The 25,933-nt window shown below is 47.9% G+C and overlaps 1 protein-coding gene across 5 annotated transcripts in view; it reads right to left on the reverse strand.

The window, feature by feature from the left end:
• The window catches only part of LPIN3 (lipin 3), a 44,654-nt gene that overhangs the window by 16,060 nt on the left and 2,661 nt on the right, over positions 1-25,933 (reverse strand). Inside the window, exons 1-3 of one of the 5 annotated variants that reach the window (XM_019539649.1) lie at positions 21,996-22,256; positions 4,463-4,663; positions 1,879-1,974 (exon numbers count right to left, since the gene is read on the reverse strand). In XM_019539649.1, coding sequence (XP_019395194.1) covers positions 1,879-1,974; positions 4,463-4,654 — 288 coding nt within the window. In that variant the 5' untranslated portion in view covers positions 4,655-4,663; positions 21,996-22,256. Of the gene's footprint in view, positions 1-1,878; positions 1,975-4,462; positions 4,664-12,659; positions 12,940-19,587; positions 19,959-21,995; positions 22,257-25,933 lie in introns of those variants that run through there. The other 4 variants (XM_019539647.1, XM_019539648.1, XM_019539651.1 and 1 more) reach the window with 4 other exon arrangements.

Genomic DNA, 25,933 nt, shown 5'->3' on the forward strand with positions numbered 1-25,933 from the left:
TCAATGATGACCCCCAAGTCTCTTTCTTCCGTAGTGCTAGGAGAACCTTGCATTTTTCAGTGTTAAACACCATCAGGTTCTCATCCACCCATTTGCTGAGCCTGTCCAGGTCAGCCTGGATCACCCTCCTGTCTTTAGGTGTGGATGCTTTGTCCCAAAGTTTGGTGTCATCGGCGAACTTGGCCAGTCCGCTTCTGACTCCAATGTCTACATCATTAATGAAGATGTTGAACAATATGGGTCTAAGGACAGAGCCTTAGGGGACCCCACTAGTCACAGGACACCATGATGATTGACTTCCGTCAATTGCCATCCTCTGGGTCCAACCATGGAGCCAATTTTCCAGCCAGTGGATCGTGGTGGAACCAAGGCCGCAGTTGGCCAGTTTCGCCAAGAGGTGATCATGGGATACCAGATCGAAGGCTTTTTTGAAGTCAAGATATATGACATCAATCTCTTGTCCCTTGTCCAGGTGATAGGTCATCTGGTTGTAGAAGGAAATGAAATTGATCCAACAAGACCTACCCGCAACAAACCCGTGCTGTCTATCCCTCAGGATGTTGGCATCGGCCAGTCTATTAAGGATGGCCTCGTTTATAAAATTTTCTAAGACCTTCCCTGGGATAGAAGTCAGGCTGATGGGCCTATAGTTAGCCGGATCCACTTTCCTCCGTTTCTTGAAGATAGGCACCACATCGGCCTTCTTCCAGTCTTCGGGCACTACACCAGAGCGCGAGGAGTTCTCAAAGATCTGTGCCAGGGGCTGAGCTATGATGCTTACCAGCTCCTTGAGTACCCTGGGGTGTAAACTGTCAGGGCCGGCTGACTTAAAGGTATCCAGCCTCTCAAGGTGTTTCTTCACGAGGTCAGCATTGACGGAGGGCAGGGGATCTCCCTCACCAGGACCTCCCTGTCCCGTGGTGGGCATGGGCGTCCCATGGGACTGATGAAAGACCGACGCAAAGTACCCATTTAATAGGCTGTCTTTTTCCTGTGCATCAGTTGTCAGTTGTCCCATCTAGTTCAGCAGGGGTCCAATGTTGCCCTTGCTTTTCCTCCGGCTCCCCACATATCTGAAAAAGGACTTTTTATTGTCCTTGATACTCAAAGCTAGTTGGAGTTCAGTTGCAGCCTTGGCTTTCCTGGTTTGCTCCCTGCAGGACTGGACCAGTGCAGACAGGATGACCTCTCAAGGTACCTTCTAGGCCTATTTTTTTGTGATTTTAAAAATATACCTCCCAACAACTGTGGATTTAAAAGGTGGAATCAGGCCTGGTGCAGGGGAACTGAAGGGCTCAGGGGCAGTTCCATGCAGCCTTTGCACCTGTAGGTCAGTGGTTCTAATCCAGCTCAAGCTAGCAGCATGAGCTCAAGGTTTGACACTCATGAAAAATAAACTGCTGGTTCAGCTACCAGAAGCACAGGCACTGCTGTCTCAAGACCTTGCTTGGTGTCAGAAACACCAGGCTTTGAGACCATTTCTCAGGTCTGATCATTGACCAAGCCTAAAGAAAGCCTTTAAGGGATAAGCAATTCATCACTATGCTGTTTGTCAGTCCCTCAAGATGCCCTGGGCCTGAACTCAGCAATCTTACACAGATCTTTCCAATTTTGTACAATTCTAAAAGACCAGAGACATCAAAGGCACTACACAAATAACCAAAGAAAAAAAGAAAGTTAAAAAAAATACAAAGAATAACAGCAACCTCCTTCCCTTTTCTGCCCTCTTCCATGAACATTAGACCTCTCTTCTGGCAGACATGTAACCCCTTTATGAGATCCAGGTGGTAAGACTACAGGACCTTGTGTCAGGGGCACATAAACCCACTGGCTCAAAGAGGTACATTCACCTCCTCCCAACCACCAGACACAGTTTACCTCATTCTCCTCTGATTGCTGGACAAAGAATGCCTCTCCATTGTCTCCCAGCTTCATGTGTAAGTCCACAGGTTCTCCGTTGATTTCTATGTCAACCTAACAAGAGGGAGAAAGAATGGGCTAGGCATTGAAGCCATCTGCACGCTGGTAGTACAGGAAGGGCCCTTGAATGACAAGAAGTCACACAGGCTACAAATATGTGGGGGCCTGAGGGCCCTGACCCACTTGGGAAGAGGGTAGAGTGACCACCTGTCCCTAATTCAGCAGAACAGTTCCAAAGTGGGAACATTGAGTCTCAGTCCCGGGCTGCATGACTCAGGCACAGCACATGTCCCGGATCCCCAGTATTGTGCAGGGATCCAGGTTTTCTGTTCATCATGGAAAAACATGGGAAATGACAGGTTTCCCCTTTCACTGGGGCTAGGGATGGGGCTGGAGGCACTGCCCTGCCAGGGTGAGGAGAGGGACAGAGCCAAGGGCAGCTCGTCCAGGGTGCCTATGTGAAGTTACCTACTGAAGAAGGAAAACCATCCTAATTCTATGTCCCCAGGGTCCTCCCTTCATCCTACCATATCTATGTCCAGGGAGGGGGCTTGGGTTGCACTCTCTAGTTCTGCAGGGGTTTGGAGGAAGGTGAAACTCCACTACAGTCCAATCTGTCTTAAAGGATGGGAAATATAGCCCCAGGGAATGGTATGCTTTCTCCTTCACAAAGTCCACCCTTGGTGCAGAGCTTATTTCACCGTTAACTATCACTGAGGCCTCCCACACATTTAAACAAGGGACACAGAGTACTTGGGAGAGACTCTGCCAAGGATGTCTATCTGGCTTCTGGCTTTGGAAGGAGCATAGTTCTTTGCCTCCGGAGTGCAACAGGGCTGTATTATTACCAGGGATCCGGGTTTTCTGTTACCCATGGGGAAGCAGAAAAAAACCTGAATTTTCCCTTTTAAACAGAGAAAAAAGTTATTTTGCATTTTAATGGAGATACCTGTGGATCTTCCACTTCTGCAAAGAGCTCTCTGCAGCCTGGCAGGGTTCCAGCCTGTCCTGCGGGGGAGGGAAAGGGGGAAGGGGCAGGAGCAGGGCCTGAGACTCTCAGTCTGCCAAGGTTTGGCTCAGGCTCGCTTTCTCTCCTGAAGACTTTGAGGTAAGTGGGGATTGCGGGGGGCTGGGGGCCAGCTAGGGGCCCCCTCTGGTGAGGCTGGGGGGCTGCAGGTCAGAGATGGGGGCACTGGCAGGGCTGGGGGGGGCCTGTGGAGCAGGTGACTGCCAAGGCTGGGGGGCAGGGGGTTGGGAGCTGTGGAAAGAGCCAGTGGGGCAGGTGGGGGCTAAGGCAGGGGTGTGTGGGTAGGGGCTGAGGGAGTGGGAAAGTGTCCACAGGAAGCGCCACATGGAGGGCCAGCCCACCCCGATGGTGTATGGACCAGGAGCTGCACACCATTGGACCAGGTGGAAAGCCGCACCTGGAGGCACGGAGTCGCATACACCATCGGGCTGGGCGGGCTTCCCGCTGGAGTGCTAGAAGCCCCATGTGGAGGCACAGAGCCTGCCCAACCCAATGGTGCACAGCTCCCAGTCCACACACCATCAGGCCAGGGCAGCCAGCTCCGTACATCCACATGTGGCTTCCTGCACTCCAGTGGGAAGCCGCCCATGGAGGCACAGAGCCTGCCCAGCCCGATGGCGCACAACTCGCACCTGCAGTGCCACGAGCCTTGTGTGTAGGCACACAGCCACCGCAGTCTGGTCTCACGATGCGTGCCAATGGGCTGGGCCGGCTCCGTGCCAGCATGTGCAGGGCCTGGGACTCAGCCACAGGTGCAAGCCACTGGGGGCTCTGCCTGCCGCAGCCATGAATGCTCCAAGTGCCCACTGCCTGCTGCCACTGAGCTGCCAACAGTGGAGACTATGCACCACAAACCCCACACCTGCCCACAAACCCCACACACATACCCCCTACTCCTCATACCCCTTCACAACCCTGCCACAAACCCTACACCCATCCACATACACCACACACACACACCCCCCACACCCACCCCCCAATCATACAAAGTACCTGCATACATTTCTAAAGAAGGTACAAATAGTGTTATAGTTAGAGTAATTTGTAAAAAAAAAATAAATAAAAGTAATTAACATTGCATAATTTTGAATTTTTCTGTGCATAATTCCTTGGGGTGTACAGAGTGGACTCAACAGGAGCTCTGATTTTCCATGATGAAAAACCCAAAATCAAATGCCAAAATATATATTTAGAATGTATTTTATTACAGTGATTGAGACGCTGGTAATCTTCCAAATCACTTTAAAACTGTAAATATATCAATAAAACATTGTGTTCAACTGATGCCTGTATATATAGTGGCCTTTCATTTTAATCATGGATTAGGGGGTTTTAATCAGAGAATTCGCATTTTTTTATAAGAGAAAACCAGGATCCCTGATTATTACAAGGCAAATGGCAAGGTTCCTTATGGGGAAACTTGAGGGTACACTAAGAGAGGCCTCTGGGAACGTAAAGTTTCAGGGATATATCAGTAGATAAGTCCTTCCTAGCATGCAAAGAGGCACCACTTACCACCTTCTCCTTGGAGCGCAGCACACCCAGCTTCCCAAAGCGCACATGGAAAGGTGAACACTGGAAGGAGCCATCCGGCTGCCTCACCACAATAATGTCGATGCATCCCGTCAGGGTGGCTGGGTTCAGGCCCTTGTACAGCTCCTTCACAGTGACCAGCACCGTCTCCGCCAGGTGCCCCACATAGTTCATGGTCTGAGACTGCACCCAAAAGAGGCAGGGAAAGACTTGAATGACTAGCAGGAACACTCTTCATACACACAGTAACTTGTAAAGGGGCAGCTGGGAAGTCATCTTACACATCACCATCATGAAGACCCCCACCCCTTGTTGGGCAGGTGACCTTAATAATCATTTGAAGCAGAGAGGCTGAACGCCCTGCTTAAGGTCCTAGAACAAGCCTGACGGAGGCAGGAACAGAATCCAGAGCCCAACCACCACCTGCTTCCTCTTCAACACAGGCTGCTCAGCCCAGAGAGGTGTTTCCAAAGGGAAAACGCCATCCTAATTTGTAAGACAGATGCCCTTTGACAGAGCCTTTGACATTAGAATAAGCTGTCCGCCTCCTTTACCCTACACCTTCAAAATGTTTCCTACTGTTGGGGCTCTACTTGCCATCACAGTCTGCTAGCGGCCAGCACAGACTGTGGAGGGGAACAGGACATACAGGTGAATAAGGTGCTCTGCAATAAGATAAAGGGAAAAATAAACCCCAAATGCAATAAAATTTTCTTCCGCTGTGGTTAGGAGCTGTGGCCTGCATCTGGCTCTAGACAGCAACAAACTGGCACACCAGACTAGCTGAACTGCAGACAGAAGGTGCAAGAGGCAGCCCCAGAATTCAAGAAGCCAACACACACTCAGCAGTCTGCAGTTGGCATATGCCACCATCCCTGTCCTCAGTGACAACAAATGCCATTTTGTGTACCTTTACCCTGTAATTAAGCCATTAGTCACCACAAACAGCAAGATCTTGTAAGCCAACACACTTTCGTGGATGGATCTTTGCCCTACTTGCATCACTGTCCTTAAGAGGCCATTGAATGAAAAGCATAAGAAGATTTAAAAGCAGCACTGAAAAAAAAAACCCCTGCATTTAACATTTCCTTCATTTAAGACCCAGCTCCACTTTTTGAAAGCGTTTCCCTGCAAATACACACAGCTGAAGCACAACTGGCCAGCTGAAATTGCCACTCAAGCCCTAGTTGTTAGCACATGCCCAATGAAGTGACAGCTGTTGCCTTTCATTGTCATCATCCAATCCCCTTGGGGAAATTCCCCTACAAAGCGGTGGTCCTGAATCAAAGGGCATTCAAAGAGTGCTAATTTCTTGGCACTGAAGCTGTGCTGTGGACTCACAGACAGACAGCTCTGGAATGTCCTTTCCATTAGGCACTAATGCATTGTGAGAGCCTACGTCTTTGGTTTTCCATTAGCAATGACATTTGGGAGGAAACCCAGAGCAATCCACAATCTTTGCCTCCCTAGTTCACATGTTTCAGCCACTCAGTCCTTAAAATGAAATTAATCTTTCCTTAGCTACACACAGTACAATGCAAAGGAGCACAGGATGTTGCAGACACTTGAGATCCACACAACGTGCTCTGTGGTTTGGTACTGCTGGCTCTTTGCACAGATGCAAATGTGACACGCAGTGCTGAGTTCCTAACAACTTGACCTGCTTTACACAAAGTCCCCTATCACAAGCCAGTACTCTGCAGAAGGAAGTGCAAGTTGTGCCACTAAAACCAGTCTCCTTTTGGCTAGCACATGGAGTTGCAGTAGAAGAATTAATGCTGAGCAAGGCACAAAAGCCAGGCATTTGTCCTGGTCTCCATTTTGAGGAGTAGTAAGCAATGGACTCATACCCAAAGAACTGGGTAGAGAGGGGGCCTGAGCTGTTTTCACACATCGTCCTCAGCTCCTAGAGATCTGTACACACTCTCCCAGGGGCCACTACTTAGGGATCTGTGCAAAAACCTATGAGAGAGTTGCCTGGAGACAAAGCAGCTCACCAGTTAGTACAACCCAAAGGTATATTAAAGGCAAAACCAAAAGCAAGGCGGCATTGAGGTACACATGGGTACATGGCTGCATTGAGGTCAGCACCAGCATTCTCTCCCCACTTCATTTCTCTAACTTAGGTTTACCCATGAACAAGAAATCAAGGCCACAGATGGTGGCCACAGCCACAGGTTGTGCTCTAAGGGCTGGTGATGGAGGCAGCATATCTCTGAATAATAATAATATGAGAATAGCAGTCGCTCCTGACGGATACAGTTCCTAGAACTATGACCTTGTGGCATCTCCAACAGGGTCACTCTCAGCTCCTCCATTCACCCGGTCCTCAGCTGTTGCAAAGAGAGAGGTTGGGAGCTGCAGGGCTAGTGGGCAGCTTGTCAATCAAGCCCAGAGAACAACTGGAAAAAAGAAGGTTGGTACGCACCAAGAATGGGACCAGACAAAAATGCATTGAAAACAATAGGCTGGCAGAGAAGTTAAGCATCGTGTCTTGCCTAAAGAAACTCTGAGCCAGTGACAGAACCTGAACGGGAACCTGGACCTTTACTTTAACCACTAGACCAACATACACTTATGCTTTCAAGTACCATCTGCTGGCACACACAGGAGTGACAAGTGCTTCTGTTTCTATTCCTGGTTAGCAAGTTTAGAGGCAAGTGCTCTCTCTAGTGCTCTGTGGGACACCCAAATTCAAATCCCACTTCCTCTCCTAGCGGGCAAGGGGAACCGTCGTGCTGTAATGGTGACAGCAGGACAGGCTCCACAATAGATCGCACACTCTCCCACATCAACCCCGACAGCGAGTCCAAGCACAGCACGCCAAGGTCCACATGGGGAGCCACCACAAGGGGAGAAATCAAGATCACACTGCCATGCAGGCCTCAGGCCCCATCCCCACATCACTCCTGTTTCAACAGGGCAAGCTCCTGGGAGTTTGCACCATGGAGGCAGAGCTAGAAGGGAGCTTATAAATCCTACAGATGAGCTCTCTAAAGTTACCTCTCACTCCCACATCCTGTCAGCCAATGCAACACAGCACAGTGACTCCCAGCAGAAACCTGGGACAGCAGACAGCCAGTGCAGCCTGGAGAGACCTATTCCTTACCCAGATGGAAGCAGACAGACAGACACCATCAGATGCACCTTCTTCCCTGGGACAAAACTGGCCTCTCCTGTACTCTTTGCCTGGGCTTACATCCTTCCTGTTCCCAGACATCCCTCAAGTCCTTCTGGCAGGAGCGTCCACATCACATCCCACAATCCCACCCCCATGTTCCCCCTCCCCTCCCCACCCTTAAGGTACAAAAAAACCCCTCCCAGATGCTTTGTTTTGCTGCTGTGCAGGCCAAGGCTAAAGCAAATTCCCAGAGAAAATGCCCTGGTGGTGTCCAGAAGCTTCAGTGCCACCGTCAGCTCTGCTCTGTGCTTGCTGTGCTGAGCTGGGACAGGGTCATGGGACTGTCCCCTCACTACAGAAACCTGCTGAGCCCAGCTCTCTTCAATGCTATTGAGTTGGCAGCAGTGCAGACAGTCCTGCAGCTGGCGTGTGGGAGCATCACAGCTCGCCTCTGCATCCTCTGCTTTCGCACAGCTGGCTGCTTTGGGCATGGGACCCGGTAAATGCACACACGTGTGCAAGAAATATGCAGTCAGGAGGAGCCCACACTGAACTGCTGGCCTGGGCTCTCACTACAATGCTAGGGCTCCCAGGGTTACCTTCGAGACCCTTGGGTGTTGTTCACAACCACAGGAGTTTTCCTTCCCACATTGCCTCAGGCTAAGAGGAGAGGCATACACGACAGCCTGTGGCCAAAAACCTGCCGCGGGCACAATATAAGGTTGTATTATATAATAATTTATAATATAAATCTTATATTGATTTGGTGCTGCAGAAGAGACGCGATTGCTTCAGGATTATTTGCTTCCTTTGGTTGCAAAGATCGGCAACCACGGTCTGTCAGGCCCTTGGAGGGATCTTGATATAGGAAACACAGAGTTGAGCCATGCCTGCTGCTGCTGGGACCTTGCTGAGTGAAGCTGTCCCGGCAGCCAACAACTGATGTGGCCTAGCCAGGATCCTGCAGACAGACCCAGGAGTGTGAGTCTCTTAGAGTTTTCCTTCCAAAAGGACTTGGTCTCTGACGTCGTCCATGACTGCTACCTCTGCGGATGTCAGCATACCACATCTCTGTGGATGTCAGCAGGCAGAGACGCCCCCAGCACTTAAGAAAACGATCTTGCCCCTTGAGCATTTGGGGCCGTCATACCAATTCTATCGCCCATGACCTACCGGGCTTGTTGGCCTTGCAGAAGGGCAAAGCCAGGCAGCTTGGGGTACCCTGCAGACTGCACTGTGGGCTGCCATCTGCCCAGCCCTTTCTGAGGCACGGGAGAGGGCTTCCCCCCTCCACACACCCCAAGCTTCGCCCCTGGGGGCCTGTCCTTCTCCTTTGCTGAAAGAGAAGCAATACAAACCTCCAGCTCTGAGCAGAAGGCCTAACCTTAGCAAGCCCTGCCAGAGGACTGCCACTTCCTGCCCCCCGGGGGAGTGTGGTGGGAGGCCTGGAAGCAGGCGCCAGGCCCAGCACCAGCACGTATTGCCACCCTGTCTGCAATGCAGAGGGCTCCCCCCAGCCCATCCACAGTGTTTGTGACTAATGGTACTAGATGAGAACTCAGGAGATCTGGATTTGTTTCCTGGCTCTGCCATCGTCTCTGTATGAGCTGAAGCAAGATCACTTTCGCTGCACTTCAGCTTCTATGAGAGGACAGAGGCAATGCCCCTGCTCCTCTTCGACTCTGGCTGGTTGATTTAAACCATGCTCTGGCCAAGATTCCTGCTTCAAAACACTCACAAAGAGATGGTGACAAAAACGCACTCATTTCGCAGACGGGGAAATTTGGGCAAGTTTCAGTGCCTGTAACAACAGACACAGAGGAAAGGAAAACAAAGAATATCTGGGATCTGTTCCCAGCACCACTTGCCAATGCTGAAAGAGACTGACCTCCTTATGTTACTCAGTGCTACTACAGCAGTATTATGATATGCATGGTGCAGGAGGTAAAGGATGACGAATTAAAGCACCAACCTTGCAGTTCAGAACCCCGAGTAGATACATTTCTGCTCTGTCACTTACTTCCCAAGTGATCTTGGCCAAGTCATTTAACCCCATTTTGGCAAGGCACTTCCACACTGCACAAAAGCACTACAAAGTACTCAAAGATCACGGCGATGAAAGCCACGAGCAGTACCTAGGAAAGAGTACAGTGCCCAGCAGAGCAGGATCTTTTAGAGTAGTTAGTTATTTTTGGGGAAGGTCTCCATCTCAAAGTCATTTAGACATCAAGTTTTTAGAAACAGCAGCCAGCTTGAGACAATCAAGGCACCTTAGTGGAGTCAAACTGGATACCATTAAAAAAAAGTCACTTGCCACTAGAAAGTCTTAGCAAAAGTCATAAGGCTGACTGGCCATGGGTACAAAGAGGAAGCAGGATAGTTCAGTAGAGTGACACGAAGTCTCCACTTGGGTTAGAATAGTTCTAATGGTTGAAAAACGTTTCAGCAGTTTGATTTTCAACTAGCCTTGACTTTTCTTGAAGGCCAAACTATTGCAGCTCAGGGAATGTTTAGTTTGGTAGCAAGAAGCCACAGTTCCCCTCTCTGCACCCACTCTCCTCATCCCATGATACCCTCTTGGAGAGGAGCAGAAGTATAAACCCTGATGCATCTTGGGAGACTGAGCCAAACTTACGAAAGAGTGGGAGTTGTAGTTTGTGTTAAGCTCCCGTGAGGCAAAGTGATACCTTTTCCAAACCAAAATCTTGTTTTTCTTCCCCACCAGAGGATGTCAGATTTGCAAATTTAAAAAACAAACAAACACCATCTCAAATGTTTGCCAGCTTTCATCATCATCATTAGCAATCCCTCGCAGTCAAGGATGTTTGTCTTCCATGATTGCTTTCTCTTGCCCTCCTCTTAAGTGTACATCTTAACTGAGCTGGGAGAATAAAACTTGCTTTGGGAGTCTGCGGAGTCAGACATCTGGATGATGTAGCCGGCCCAACAAAGTTGATATTGAATGATCAGTCACCTCACTGCTCGTGGTGTTTGCTTGAGAGAAGACGCTAACATTGGTGTGTCTGTCTTCCCACTGGATTTGAAGAATCTTCTGCAGGCAGCATTGATGGGTGCTTCTCCAGCAACTTAAGGTGTCACCTGTAAGCTGTCCATGTTTGAGCTCTGTGCCAGCTCTAGTCATCCGTGGATGGACCGTGTTGCCCGCCTGACTTCTCAGACGGCTTTGTAAGAAAGGGAAGAATCTATATGCTACTAAATGTCCTGGGTAAATGGGAAAGTAAAATTGAGAAGCTGTTGCAGGAGTGTGGGCAGTGTGGGAAGCAGAGCTAAGCTGGGTATTGGCAAAGGAGACAAAATGAGAGCATGAGCTCAGATATAGCAACGCAAGCCTTCCATAGCAAGTTTTCCTTTTCACAGTACCCATGTAGACATGGGCTGATTAAGGAGAGAAGCTTGGGTGGAGTCAGCTAGTGTTTGGCAGAGGCATTAAATTGGATTAAGGAAAGGACACAGAGCTCCAGAAATGGAGGTGTTCCCAGTTATCAAAGCAGATAACTAAGAGCTTGGTATTAATATAAAGGAACAAAAGAACTCTGAAAACGCTGAGCTGGCAGCGCAGCTAATGGACAGTGCGCTAGGCTGGGACTTGGAGGCCAGAGTGCTATTCCTGTCTCTGCCACTGAGGTTCTATATGACCTTGAGCAAATCACTTAATCCCCCCTTCCCTTCTTTCATCCCCTGTCTATTTGCTTGGTAAACTCTTCAAGGCAATGAAGCATTATGTGACTAGTATCTTTAATTTCTTTACTCCCAAGGGCTAGAAGTGTAGCCCACATAGTTGCCAATAATTCAGTCATTAAAGGGCTAACTAGCATTTACAGACAAACCAGGACAGTAGGTGATTTTAAATAATCCAACATACATGCAAGCAGAACATTGAGTCTAAGTAACCGCAGAAGGCACTTGCCCCATGTGCCAGTATCAGTTCACTTCACTGGGCAGAGAGACAGCTCCCAAGGGACCTCCAAGGAGCACTCTTCCTTGAAACCTCTCTCCATAATGAGCTTGTCCTGACTACCCCTGGCTTTGGAATCATGTTTCAAAGCCCCAGGCTGAGGCTCAGCCTGATCAAGGGGCTTGGAGCTGCCCACTACGGAGTAAAAGCGAGAGCAGTTGGTCACAGTTATCTCTGCATACAGCAGGTAGCATCACATGCTGCTTGGAGACCAGTCATTCTCCACAATCTGGGCAGCTGCAAGCTAGTGCCATTTCCCCCTGCTCTGTGCTAGGTTAGCCCCTCTGACATCTCTGTGGGCTTTGCATCAAAATTAAGTCAACTGGAAGGTGAGGAGGAAGGGGCAACAAAAAGTTGTCTTGCTCATCTCTCCTCAAAATCCTCAGGCCTGCCCTGGGCATAGTAAACCCATAATTGTGATCAGGAATCAGTTACTGGTATCTTGGAAAGACACAGTGATGATAAGCAATTGTTTCAGCTCTACCCAGAAAATGCCAGGCCAAACTCAGCTGATAGGCATGTGACATGGCAAAAGGGAAACAGAATTGGTGACCTGTATCTCCATTTTCAACTCCCAAAACTAAAGACAACTCTTTAAAAATCAGAGTCTGGGTGAAAGCTCCCCTTTCTGAAAACCACAAGAGAGAGAAAAGTCACACAATGGTTTAGCAACATTAACTTTGAGTAACACATTTCCCTGGCTTGAAGGATCTCAAGAAAAGCCAGCTAATTTGCTAGAATACCACCAGGTTAATACAGTTGTCTTCCATAACTGCCCAATAAATACACAGGGAACTGATTGAGAAAATAAGAATACAGAGACCAAAATCACCCCTCTGATATCAGTGAAGCATGAAATCATGCTTAGCCTCAGTGCCTCTCCCTTATGAAGGCAACTTCCCCAGGGCCATTTTGTGCACCTAGTACAGAAGATATACCCCCCTTCAAATGCTCTTCCTTCACCCTGCAAAAGATTCACCCCTTCGTCCCATCCCAAAGACAGCACCCTACTAACCCAAGCACAGCCAGCAAATCACACTAAAGAGACTTTCATTTGATCACCTGACACTTATCCCCGTTACCTGGCCGGGTGTTCCTGGACTTTGAAACAAGCAAAATCTTAAAATCCCAGCTGACTGCTAGCTAAAAACTGGCATTTTCTCTTTCAGTTCCACCTCTGTACCTGGCACTTCCTGGTTCTTACCTGAGAAAGGGGAGGGGCTTGCATTGTGACACGATCGGGTCGCCCTTGATCTGCCTTACAGTAAGCCTATCAGGGCTTTAGGAGCACCTGAGGGAGGATCTCATTGAGCTAGGCAGCTGACACCAAAAGTGAGTGATAGCAATGGTGCATCGCTTCAGTCAAGCCTCTTTCCCTGCACCCTGGCAGCCCCTGGCACTTTTCAGAGCTGCTGGAAGTCACTTATCGGCAAGCAAAATCCCTCCCCTCTGGTTCCCTTGCAGACAGGCTTTCTGCACAAGAAGTTTGCAATGCAGTTGCAGTGAGATGCATCAGTCTGGAATTTCCGAAGAACTCCACTCTTGTTTAGTCATCCAAATTACTGGCAGGATTGTCACGGGTGCTCAACAGCCTGAGTTTTGCTCGTAAGTCAGCCGGCCATATCCCAATGGGAGGCACTAGACATGAACCTGTTTGGAAAATCTGGCCCCATAGTTTCTTTGGGAAAAAATGGCCTTTAAAACCTGCCTCCCAGAGGCTTGTAATCTGCCTTGCATCAGATTTCAGCTGGTAGGAAGCTAATAAGCAGGCTACGCTAGTCTGCTCTGAGGTGCCTGCTTAGCAGTGAGAGATGGGTGAACTCACTGAGAGTTTCTGGTTTGCAAGGCTTCTTGGATGGCGTTGGCTTTGCCAGGGAAGTTTGGATCTGCTCTGTTCTGCATACTTTGGAGAAAAGGCTTCAGCATGGAGAAGTCTCCAGGGCCAAATCACAAAGTCTTGCTTTAGCATAGCTGGAATTCAGTTTTTACACATACAGATGTAAAACTAAGGGTGCCCAGTAGGCGGTGCAGAAGGTTACTGTATTTCACTTAGTCTTAGTGCATCTCTAGTGCTGAGACCTCTTTTTATTAAAGCACCCAGACTTCATAGTGAGGTACGTAAAGGATCACACCTGTGCACAGGATTCCACTGTTTGGCAGAGGCTGTAAGTCCTCTCTAAGGATCATGCCACAAGAGTGGCTGTAGGTCTCACAAACCCTCTGCCAGACTCGGTCAATTCTCTTTCTGTCTGTGCCAGAAGAAGCAGATTCCCCAGGGGCGAATTGTGTTGGTTATTTCATAGCAAGACGTGGAACAAACAATGGGCCAGGGGACAGTCCGAATCTACTGAACGCTACCTGCCCTCCCAGATCCCTGCCTAGAGACAGTTGCCTGCTGGACAGAGCACTGGCCTGGGACTGTAGAGCCCTAGTCCTGCCTCTGCCATTGCTCAAATTCCTTTATTACTTTGTGCTTCTATTCCCCATCTGTATAATGCAGATAATAATGCCTACTCTCTTCACAAAATGCTTGGATGAGGAGGGTTATATAAGAGCTAGGTATCATTATTCAATTATATACAGAGCCCACATGAAAAACCCAGGCTCAGAGCTAAATTTTGCCCATCACTGTGGCCTCTGAGGTGGGTGTTGCATATTACTGAGCCTAAAATGGAAGCTGAAGTTCAAGGGGTGCGAAATCACATGAAGAAAAACCAACTCAGCAGCCTCTTTAGACTGGAACGAATGGATTAGACTGGCAATGTTTGTGCAGCCCTGCCTGAGCCGTGGCACTCTGAGGCCATGCTTGAAGCTTACCACAAGGCGGCAATGTGTTTTCATCTGTGTCCCTTTACACCACCTTCCTACCCCCTGCATAACCCGCGCTGAAATTCTGTCCACAGCTGGATCCCCGGGTCTTCCATCACAGTCAGCAGAGGCCGCACAAAAACATCCAAGAGCAAAATTGCCCCACCACGCTCAGCAGCTTCATAGCTGGCGATTTGAGGAATATGTATGAACTCAAGCTTTCTATTAGTGGCTGCTTGGACACTTGATATGATTAATAAAGAAGCCTAATGATTAATATTATTTCTTTATGGTACCATTGGTCTGTGGAGCTCTGCAAATGTAAAGGAAGGAAAGATCCTCTCCCAGGCGCCGTACAAAATAAGGGTCTGATCCTACTTTCCTGTAAGGCAATAGCAGAGTCCCAATGGTCATCAAGAGCAGCATAAGGCCTTAAAGGAGAGAGAAATAAGCAGAAAGAGTTCAAAAGAGCAAACAGCACTAGACAAAGTAGCAGCAGTGGAAGGCAGAGCCCAAGGAGGTGCTTTCATAAGTCTGAGGATGTAAAGAGATCAAGGGGTGTAAAACATGTGGGAAAGTGTCACAACCTTTTTATTGCTGGACCGAGGAAGCTGAGATACAGGAAGGCTAAACAATATGCCCAGAGTCACACGTCGAATTGCTAGTAGAAGCAGGGTTGAAGCCGTATCTGCTTATTCTGAGATGGGTGCCCTCACAGTTGCCCACCTCTGTTTTCAAATGGGATCTGATGAGGAAAGGAGGGTTTGGGGGAATGTTCCTGACATACGGGAAGCACAGAATAGGCAGGAAGACAAGAGCAGGGTTAAGATACAGGGAGCGCTAGTAAGACAGGAGGACTTCACAGCTGAGCTGAAGGTGAAGACAAGCAGCTGGACCCTGAAGCAAACACATGTGGAATGGGTAGGGTATAGCTGAGCCAGTGGCATATTGGGTGAACCTGAGGAGGGTGCAGAAGAGGAGGAGCAGATAAGAAGTAAGATGAGAGGCAAGGAAACCAGGCATATAGGCAGGAAATTGCATTTTGCATATGAGGAAACTCTTGCAAAAATATATAGCTTGGCCCAACCCCTGCATAGAGGAGAAGGCCAGATTTTTGTACTAAGCAGCATTTTTTAAGGATGTGCTCAGATATGCCTATTAATGTGAATGTATAATCCAAATGAGGCATCTTACCATATAATGGGCAGAAACAACACACCCAAGGAGTTGATTTACTCAGTTCTCAAACTCTTGGTGACAACTCAGCTACCAGGCATCTATTACTGAACAGTGTATACCCTGCCAAACCTGACTCCAGAAGCAATAAACATTAAATAAGCATGTAAGTAGGAAACCAAACTGGGTCCCAGACTACCTGACCTTCCACTCCTTGCCTTCTAGTTTGCTTTTGTCAAGAATAATTTGAATTCATGTTTGAAAACGTGGTGCTGGGTGAAAAAAATGATTATTCCTTAGAGCAGAGATACTCACTATTTTATGCATCCACTTTGCTGCAACATATCATTTCCAAATTCAGGGGCTAAATAACATCATCCTTTTCCCAAGAATGCATGCATTACTGGGTGGAAAAGGTGATTGTCACTCCTGTGGAAATATTTTATTGCTGGAGGCCCATGTCCATGGTAAAGACTATGCTCTGCATGGTACAGCTGAACTGAGTCTACACTGTCTAGACATACAGGCATCATGATCGTCAGCTGTACCCCAGATATCACAGACAGACCCATGCTTTGAAAACCTTAGGCTCTGCTGAAGAAGACACTTTCAGTCAGGTTCTGGCCCCAAGGGGACAGGAGTGAACTCACATCAGAGCTGATGGATTCCTGTACACATTGGTGATGGACACTGTTTGTTATTTTCTAAGCTATTTAGACACCAACCACTAAATAAATCCCCCCACAAGGAAACTTGAAGCTGGTTCCAGCTGAAAGCAGAGCTGAGCAGCACTCCTGCTGCTCTGGCTGGTGTAGGATGTGGGGAGAAACACATAGCAAGCTTGATGGTGTCAGACCACAACATCCTGCCTGAGCATGATCTGTGGGCAACTGCAGGATGTATAGTGGAGCTGTTCAGCACTCAGCCATTTCAGGTCACAGAGATACATATAACTTTGGCCTGTCCTGTAGGTGACAACCACATCTCTGATGATCAGCATCCAGCACACCCAGGAAAAAAAACCAAGAGGAAGTTCTATCAAAACCCCCAAGAATCATGTTACAATCCATACCCTGTGATATGCAAACTAGATTAGCTCATCTCATGAACCTTTTGAGTCACTAGAGTTGAAAGTTTCCTGGGTCCCATCAAACTTGCTCAGTGTAATCTGAAAATAAATGGACTCTGCCCATGAGCAAGAGAAGCAGGGTTTAGCTTCAGGTCTGCAGTGCAATAGGACTGACTGGAATGGATCACTATGCTTAGCCACTGGGCTGGGGTGAGAACTTGTGTCCAGGTCCTGATCAGCAGAGGCTGGAAAAAGACTCAGAAAGACTGTCTGAGCTGCTCCTTTTCTGTGTTGAAAAGGTCTCATGAGTGAATCCTCGGTGGCTGTCACTGACACCCTGCACCTTTAAGATCTCCTTTGGAACAAAATTCATGCTGGTCAAGGACAAATCATGGACTGCTCTAAGGGACTGAGCCACCCTCTCAGTCCCCACTGATGACAAGAGGCACTGAAAGTGTTCAATCCTTCCAGCAGAGACCCTCATAAAAGAGAATTTGAGCAGTGATGTTGTCAGCATTTCCACCGCATCTTCCATCCAGGTCTTTGCCAGTACACTGAAGCTAAGAGCACCCTGGCTAAGCATTAGCACCCCTAGGAAAGTGTGATCAGCGTGAGCTGATGATAAAGCTAGATGCTTTTGTACACATTTTGCAAACAGGCAAATAGAGGCATGGTAGTAAGTAACCTGCTGATGGTCACGTAGCCAGCAAGGGAGAGAGCACTGGAATTTGAATGTTTGCTTGCACCCCTAGACAGCACTGAATTGTTGCTTGCAACCTGCTTGAGTCATTAAACCATGCTCCATCCCCAAATGGACAAAGGATCTCCTAGAGGACAGGCTCTATAACAAAGCCCAGGCAGGACTTGTAGCAAGCTTCTAAAGCAAACAAATGTTTCCTTCCTACAGCTCTTTAATGATTTACTGCTGAGAGCTGATATTATCCCTGCTCAGTGAATGTGAAGAATCTGCCCTATTGTTCAAGCACCAAGCAGAAATACAGGACTTTAGGTCCTGCCCCATTCAGCAATCAAACAGCAGTGCAGGTTCCCAGTGGATAAGATCAAATTCTCAGTTGCATTTTCAGTTCCAGGGGCTACAAAGCCCAGGACACCCACTGCTGCAGAGGCCTTTCTTCACTAGGAAAACTCAGTGGGAAAGCAGATGATGATGGCCTCTGGGCAGGAGGGGAGTGGCACTTTGTGCGGGGTGTAGCAGGAAAGTCAAGGTAGGTTAGGCCTGGAGTTATGGCATGGTAAGCTGAGCTGGGTAGCAGCAGGGTAATGAACATCATATTCTAGTGGAAGCAGGCTGGCATCCTGTGCTGTACAGTGATGCAGCTGCATGCTGTGTCGTGGGCAGGGGAAGGGGGGCAGACTTGGTGTTAGCATGTTACAGAGAGGCAGTGTGCTGAGTTCTGCGGCAGGGTGCCACACTATGATTGGGGGAGTAGGTGACAAAAGGGGACAGCATGCTGTGCACTGTGTGGCACCTCTATGCAGCTTGGTCACTGCTCCAGCAGATCATGGATATGGGAAACATGAGGTAGCGTGCTGAAATATGGGCATTAGTGATCTGGGTATGGAACAATGCAGCAAGGTGACACACAGAGCCCCAGGTGGCTGAGTGGCACATTGTACTCAGTGTCATACACTGCTGTGCGTGACAGCAAAGCAACATGTGTTGTGAATACAGACCAAGAAAGTGAGGCAACAGCAGTAGGGGCTGACCTGCCACAAACACTTAGCAGAACAGCACTATCTTTCCACTGGACTGAGCACCTCAAGCTCCATCAAAATTCACCAGCTGCAGTGAGATTATTACACACAGGAGACTCTGGGGGAGATCAGCCAGCCTGCCTGTGAGAAACAAGAAGCTAGTCCCAGCCATCTTCTAGCCTCTCAGCCAAGGCTGTGTAGAGCATTCAGCACAGACTTTCTTACTAGGCAGGTCCCTTTTGATATATGAAAAGCACCTAGCACTGGTATAATACCTTCCATATGGGACTACAAAGTGCTTGAATGAAGTCTCTCAATGCTCCAGCAGGCAAAGAAGCACTTTTATCCCTATGCTATGGGTGGGGAAGCCAAGATACAGAGAGGTGAAGTTACTTGAACAAGGTCACATGGCAAGACAGTGACAGAGCCAGGAACAGAACTGAGGGCTCTCAGCTGTCAGTCTCCTGCTCTAATCACTTGATTACATTTTTGCAGAAGGTGAGAATATTAAATATTTAGTTCCCAGTTACTGCTATTAAAGCAGTGGTCACAGCTCCAGGGTTGAGGCAGTTGGATCTGGCACATAGGAGAGCTTCAGCCTTTCTGATATCCCCATGTCAGGATTCTGCCTCTCAACTGAATAGCCTCAAGCCTTAAAATGGGCTGCTAACATCAGGAAGGGGAGAAGAGACCTTGCTTCATACCGTGCCATTTTCACCATCCAAGCCCTAGAAAGTCAGACTGAGGCTGTTACAATCCACAGGGCAGGCTGTGCCTCCCACTTCTGTACAGTCATTCTGGGAGCACACTTTGTTCATGCAAGACCCTAGGCCTGGACTCTTTGCAGGGGTGAGCCCATTACCCTGTTCTTGTGAAGCTAGGTCACTGACTACAGCATTCCTGCCTCTTCCTGTGGCTCTTCCAGCTGGCTCCATAGCAGCACACCCTCCCTGTTGGAGGACAACCCTCCTGGGACCTAAACACCCAGCAGATGTTCGCAGTGACGCAAGACGGCCTTCTCAAAAACAAACCCACATTTATCAGTCAACTGGAACACCATCTGAAGGGGCTTTCACTAAGAACGAAGCAGCAAAGCTTACATGCACGTGCAAACTGGTTGCACAACCTATTGCTCTTGTTGAAAACCACCCAGCATTCAAACCCCACCCTCATTAAACTGGGGAAGTAATTGAGCATCTCTGTTTCCTCCAGAGGTGGCATTTCAAGGTTTCATTACTTACCATTCCCCACAGCCTCTTGATTTCCAAAGCACATTTTCTATGCTGCTCCTCATGCTTTTGTGTTTTGGCTCCCTCTGTTCCCTTTTTCCCTGCGTAGATTGCACCTGAGAGTCCAGTTCTAATTCTTGCTCCTTCTGAATCCTCTCGGCTGAAGTTTGTCACTCCAGCTGTAGGGTTGGGGAGCTGGCTCTGAAGAACATGCTGCTAGCCACTTCAACCACAGTGGGCACAAATTCACTGAAGACTTCTAGATCATGTAGGTCTCAATCTCTTCCAGACAATGCTGGAGAACTGCGCTGTTTTCCAAAAAGCTCATCTGGGTCTTGACCATGGTTCCTTGTGCAAATGTTCTTATTTAGATCAGCTTTGCCTTGGCAAACTTTCCAAAGTTTAACCAACTCTCCAGGACTAGACTGCCTCGGAGGGAGGACAGTCTCATCTGTCTTTTCCTTCTCTCGACTTGAAAGAACACAAAGCACTTCCCCTTTTTGTTTCCTTCTATTAAGTTTGATTTTGTTGCTGTGGTCACTGTTGCATAACACTACTGTTGCAGTCAGCATCTTCATTGCATGCCACCAGCTGCCAGGGAGTCATGGGCACGCTGTCTCTGCCCTTCCTACAGTCCCTCTCAGAGGGAACCACTGAGTTGTACTCGCTACTTCTCTGCAAAGAGGAGGTCCTGCTGCTCCACTACTCAGAAATTAGGCCCTCTGGCTTTAGTACACCTGTTTTTCTCTGTAGTACTTTCTGTGAATCCATTTGACCAATTTGAGACTATACCCTGCCAAAAGCTAGGCAACCAGCTGGTGTTTGCAGCAGCACAACAGAGCTTTTTAACAAGGCAGCTTCTGTGAGTCAACTGGAAGACCAGACTTGGGGGGTTGGGAAGTTACAATCCTACAAGCATGTCTGGTCTCTGAACTGGTCCAGGATTCCCTCTCCCCTTGCACTGGGCAGCAGAGCTCTTGTTAGGGTGTTGTGGCCTATTGAGTCTGTTGTTTCCAAGCATCCTGTCTCCTTTGACTGACAACCATCAGAGTTTAACATCCATCCACTCCTTGGTTTTCCCTGATGCAGGAGGGTTGAGCAGTTAAGGATTGTCATTACACCTCCAGAGCTGGGGAGTTTGAGCCAGCCTGGTTGATCTGGATCCAGTCTGGTTGACCCAGCTGTAAATGCGTACGTAGTCATTCACTGTGAGGAGCCAGAGGTGGCCAGATACGGTGGAAGCCGCACCATGCCCTGGCGAGCTCCTAGGTGCAGCAACTGGCCGACTGTAACCACATTACCTCAAGGAGCTGCTAGGATCAAGCAAACCATTGACTTGGATAAATAACCCCTGTCCTGCAACACAGAAAAGGAGCTAACCCCTTCATTCCTTGTATACAATGCAAGAATAAGTGGGAAAAATTAGTTATACATGTTTTTTTTAAATAATACATTAATGCTCTGCATTCTTCAAAAAAGCAATCTCTTTAAGAGAAGTTCAGTGTCGCGTCCCCCACCCCGCAATCTTCCACAGAACCTACTAAGTAAGGAGGCCAGGAAAGACCTTACAATAAACTTCTCAGCTGTTTCAGAAGAGGCTGGTCTCAGTTTTGCCTCCTTCCTGGTTGTAGCTGTCTGATATGCTTCCAAAGCAGTGACCAGTTTTGCAAATTCAAAGCATACAGGCAGATGGCTCAGACTGTCTGAACCGGACATGTCATTCCTGTTTGGTCCACATCACAAAGGCACCATCTCAATGACATGCTCAGACGAGAAGCTGTGTCTGCACAAAACACATCAAGCAAACTGACCTACTGCCTCTCTGCCCCGGAGCTGAGCAATGTGGCACCTTTCCGCAGAACTGAAGAAATGACAATGACTACATGAATGCTCCTAAGAGCCTCCTTAGAGTGATAGCTGCCTACAGGATATCTGTGTGAACTTAGGTTTTCTTCCCTGCTTCATTCTGGTGTGTTATGAGCCGTAAACACCCTCCAGAACAGTCTTGGAACACAGGACCAACAACAGGAGGGTTATGGCATACAATCCTCTATTACTACAGGCAACCATGTTATAAAATCCCTTCCATAAATGGATTAACCACCATCTTAAGAGCAGTTAGTATTTCCCTCCCACCCCGCCTACTCCTGTGGTCCAGAACCTCACAGCTCCAATGGTTACAAACCTTTTAATTTCCAGCCTAAATTTATTCATGGTCATCGTAGACCCATTTGTTCTTATGCCAACATTGTTCTTTAGCTTAAATAGCTTCTTTCCCTCCCTAGTGTTTACTGAGCTATTGTCAAACGCCAAGACCACCAGCACAGACGGATGGACGGATGAACAGACAACAGGTTGCAAATGCACACTGTTGGGCCCTTACTCCTCTGCCAAACCCACCGCCGTCATGAAACACTGACCTCGCTGTACCTTTACCAGAGCAGGACTCCATCAGCACCACTGCAGAGCAAGAGACAGACACGGCAATAAACAAAGTCTGTAGATTCAGCAGGGACAGGGTATTAGCTTTGACAGCATGACGATTTCTTAAATATCCCGTGGCCCTGCTTGGCCAGCCTCAGCAATGAGAGGGCTGCACATTCAGAACCTAAATAATTGCTAAATGTGCAGAGGACTCTGTGGGCTTTTCTGTTTTTGTTTTTTATTCTTTCCAGACAAAAGTTCTTTCTCCTGGTGAGCTGTTCCCGCTGTTCAATAACACTGCAAAATGCCCCTCCTCCACTGCTCCTCTGAACTCATTAAAAAACAAACCCAGAGCAACAGAGTTTGTCTAGAGCCAAATGGCCTGTGCAGGACAGGCTGAGCTGGCTGAGAACAGAAAGTCAGGAAAGGGGCGTTGCCGCAACTTGCCTTGCGTGAAACATGCCAAAGGATTAAGCACAGAAAATAACCGTACTTAATATTTATCCAGCACTGCAAGTGGGCCTGTTATTTACAGAAATGGGGAGAGATGCAGACCCTGCCGAGAGGAGCTGATACGCAAGTTCAGATAAAGACCAAGTCAGTGCGTGGGAAGGTTTCTAAGTGAGTTTTTAAAAGGGACCAGGAAAAGAGAGGAGGGGCAGTGCTGAGAGCAGGAGGCTGTTCCTGCTGCCAGAGAAGGGGTCCAGGGACAGAGACCCAGAGTAACAGAAGAACACGATCCATAAGAACATAAGAACTGCCATTTACCGGGTCAGACCATAGTTCCTGCTTGCGCAGTATCGTGTCACACGGGCAGAGAGGGTGCTGGGTCTGACCAGGGTTTTTTCCATTGTTCTTCTCTCTCTTGCAGCCTCCAGCATTTAAGGTCTAGGAAGTTCTGAGGCGGTATCCCTAACTCCTTATTCTGTGCTCAATAGCTATTGCTGGGCCTTTCCTCCAAGAATTTGCTCAAACCCTTTTCTGGAAGTGTTAGAAGTAAAGGTCAGGTGCCTGGCATCTTGTGTCATAACTACAGCTGCTCCAGATGTGTGTAAAATACTATCATATTGGAATTCTTTGCTCACAAACACAGGGGTAGCATTTGCTCTTTCCCACTCACTTTGCACAGGTACAAACAATGACAGGGGGAGGAACTGGCCCGTTATATGTATAGCAACATTGTGTTGACTCATAAGCCATTCTAGCAAACCAACCTCCCGCCTGTCTTTAAAGTGACACTGTCAAGGCTGGTAGGCCTAAAATTACACCTACTGATTGTGGTGTAGGGTGATTTGTGGCCATGCACATGAATGTCACACTGTTCCTGCTTCTGCTAGCTTGTTTATGTGAACAGGCAGGTCACCATAATATTCAAGAAGAATCTGGTCTCTAAAGCCCACGGCCTACTGGATTTTTGTGAATTTCTGTACCTCTGCTCACAGCAGAAATGAGTGCACAAGTCAAGTGCTCTTTGGAAGTCTCCTTCTCCAAAACATGTTTTAATATTAGCTCTGACAGGGCTCTTTTTTGGGGAAGATAGCAGTGTGAGACTCACCAGACTGGGTCAGACCAGTACATCATCTATCTCAGTGTCTTGTCTCCGATACCAGCCCGTACCAGACGCTTTACAGGAATTCAGGAAACTGAAGTGGCAATTATAGAATGAGCTGCCCATGTGAACTCTTTTTCTGGTCCCTTCAGTTAGAGACTGACTTTTGCCCTAAGGAGAAGGGGTAGCCCCCTTTACTGTTGCTTTTTAGCTTAACTCATATAAAGGGATTACCCATATAAAACTAACTTGTATAAAGGGATTACCCATATAAAACTCCAGAACTCCCATAGACATGGCCCAGGACTGAACCCTGAACTAGCAAGATTTGTCTGTGTACATCTAGCTGGACACACCAATCCAGCTTTGAAGTTCTTAGAAGAGGTGTACACCCATCATTGCCAGGCTGCAGGCCCTGGTAGGTAGTGCAGGGAAGGAGTAAATTTAGCAAATGGAATGGCAAACTACAGAAAATACATAGAACAGCAGGAAAATACAGCCCTTGCATGGGGAACTTGGGGGGGGGAAGGAACAAACAGTTCAGTGGGGACTTTTCTTGCCTTCCCCATCAACAGCTAAATCTGTTGTGCCTCCACGATAGATATCAGTCCTGAATGCCTGTCTGACAGGCACATTGCAGGAAAGGCTCCTGGGGGAGTGAGTCTGAGAGCTGTATTAGTCCCCTGCCCTTGCTACTTTCAGACTGCTGCTGTCTGAACTGAGAAGAACACAACAGCCAGCCCTTAACAATTGCTTCCTGAGAGTGACACCCCCCTGCCCACCCTCTGACCTGTCATAGGGAATTCCCAGCTAAGGTAGGAGGGTTTGGGTGAGAAAGGGATTTCCCAAGTACTTTACCAAGCCCTTCCACCCCCTAGGAGAGATAAGCAGCCATTTAAAACCACAGAAAGAGACAGCAGGGGAAGCCTGGCAAAGCACCGCATTTCCTGTCTCCCAGCTGGCTTTACAGGGGGTATGATTTTCTTCAGTGGATCAGCAAAGAGCTCCAGAGGCTTTTGAAAGAGGTGATTCAGCAAATAATAATGCATGGAGAGACAGACAGAAACATGGAGTCAGCACAGCTGGCGGAGGTAAAATCCCCATACACTGAAAGTGAAACCAGAGCTCAGGTAGTTTGTTTTAGGGCGATTGCAATTCCTGAAGGCTCATCAGTTACGTGTTTTGGATCAGAAAAAAAACAACAACACAGGGATTTGCCCAGCAAGTGCCTTTTTTCTATTCTTGAGAAAGATCAAGTCAGATTGGAGTGGAGTGTAATGGAAGGGGTGAAAAGGACATTTTACTTTAGAGGTGTAAAGTAAAGGTGATTAATTATTGCCAATTCCAAGTGCATAAAAATCCTAAATTACATTTTCAAAATCACAAGCTTTGTTTTAAAACGTCTTGGTTTAAATGTGGAGGAGCTTTTTATTTACTTGCTGGCTTTTGAACCCGGGGAGAGGGGTGTCTCATTGTCAAATGCTTCTCTGCAAATAGCAGTTAGAAAACAATATATAATTTTAAATAAGAGCTGAGATGCCTTAATGAAAGGGCTTTCTGGGCAACAAAAATCATAAGAGTTGGCAACCTTGGTGATCAGATGTTCCAAAGAAAATTGTCTGAAACTGTATTATGATAATAATGCTTCTCATTTGCTTAAATGATCCTCAATTGGAAACCTGTTATCCTCTCAGTAACATGCAATATACATCTTCAGGATTTCCCCAAATTTAAATAACTGCTATATTTACAGCAATACAACTGATATCAAAAATTGGCCTACCAGCTTTAAGCCCAGGAGAAAAAAAGGTGACCTGTTTGATCTTTGGTCAGCCTTAGATTCACTGTACTGCTTTGCACTGAAGCGGCACCTGGTCCTAGGAATGCTTCATTAGGATTTAAAACAAACAAAGCTTCAAGCAATTGTGTGTCATTGGTTAGCTTTTTTCATGTAAATGCCACCAAATGCCCATTTACTACCAAAATAACGCTGAGCACTCTACAAACACTTACAACAACTGGTTTCAGCTCATAAGCATTTCCATCTTACAGCCTAGCCCTGCAAGCTGCCAGTGCCATGTGTCCGAGCCCCCAGTGTCACTGAAGACACCAACAGAGCAGCTTTCTAAGACCTACTTCTGCAGCATTATGCCTGTGGCTGAATTCAGTCACATGAGTCGTGAGTCCCAGTCAAGTCACCAGGAAAGGTCAGTGCAGGCATATCTGACTGCAGGAGCAGATTGACTTTTATTAGTAGATGTTTTGGATGGGGAATCCAGGAAAAAGATGACAAAGTTGAGATGGAAATACAAAGCGCCCGAGCGAGGGACTAACAATCGAGGGGTTGGGGAGAGGAGGGGAACGCGACTAGGTTACATACCATAC

The sequence above is a fragment of the Crocodylus porosus genome, unplaced genomic scaffold, assembly GCF_001723895.1.
Source record: "Crocodylus porosus isolate Cpor-Errol unplaced genomic scaffold, CroPor_comp1, whole genome shotgun sequence".
NCBI lineage: Eukaryota > Metazoa > Chordata > Crocodylia > Crocodylidae > Crocodylus > Crocodylus porosus.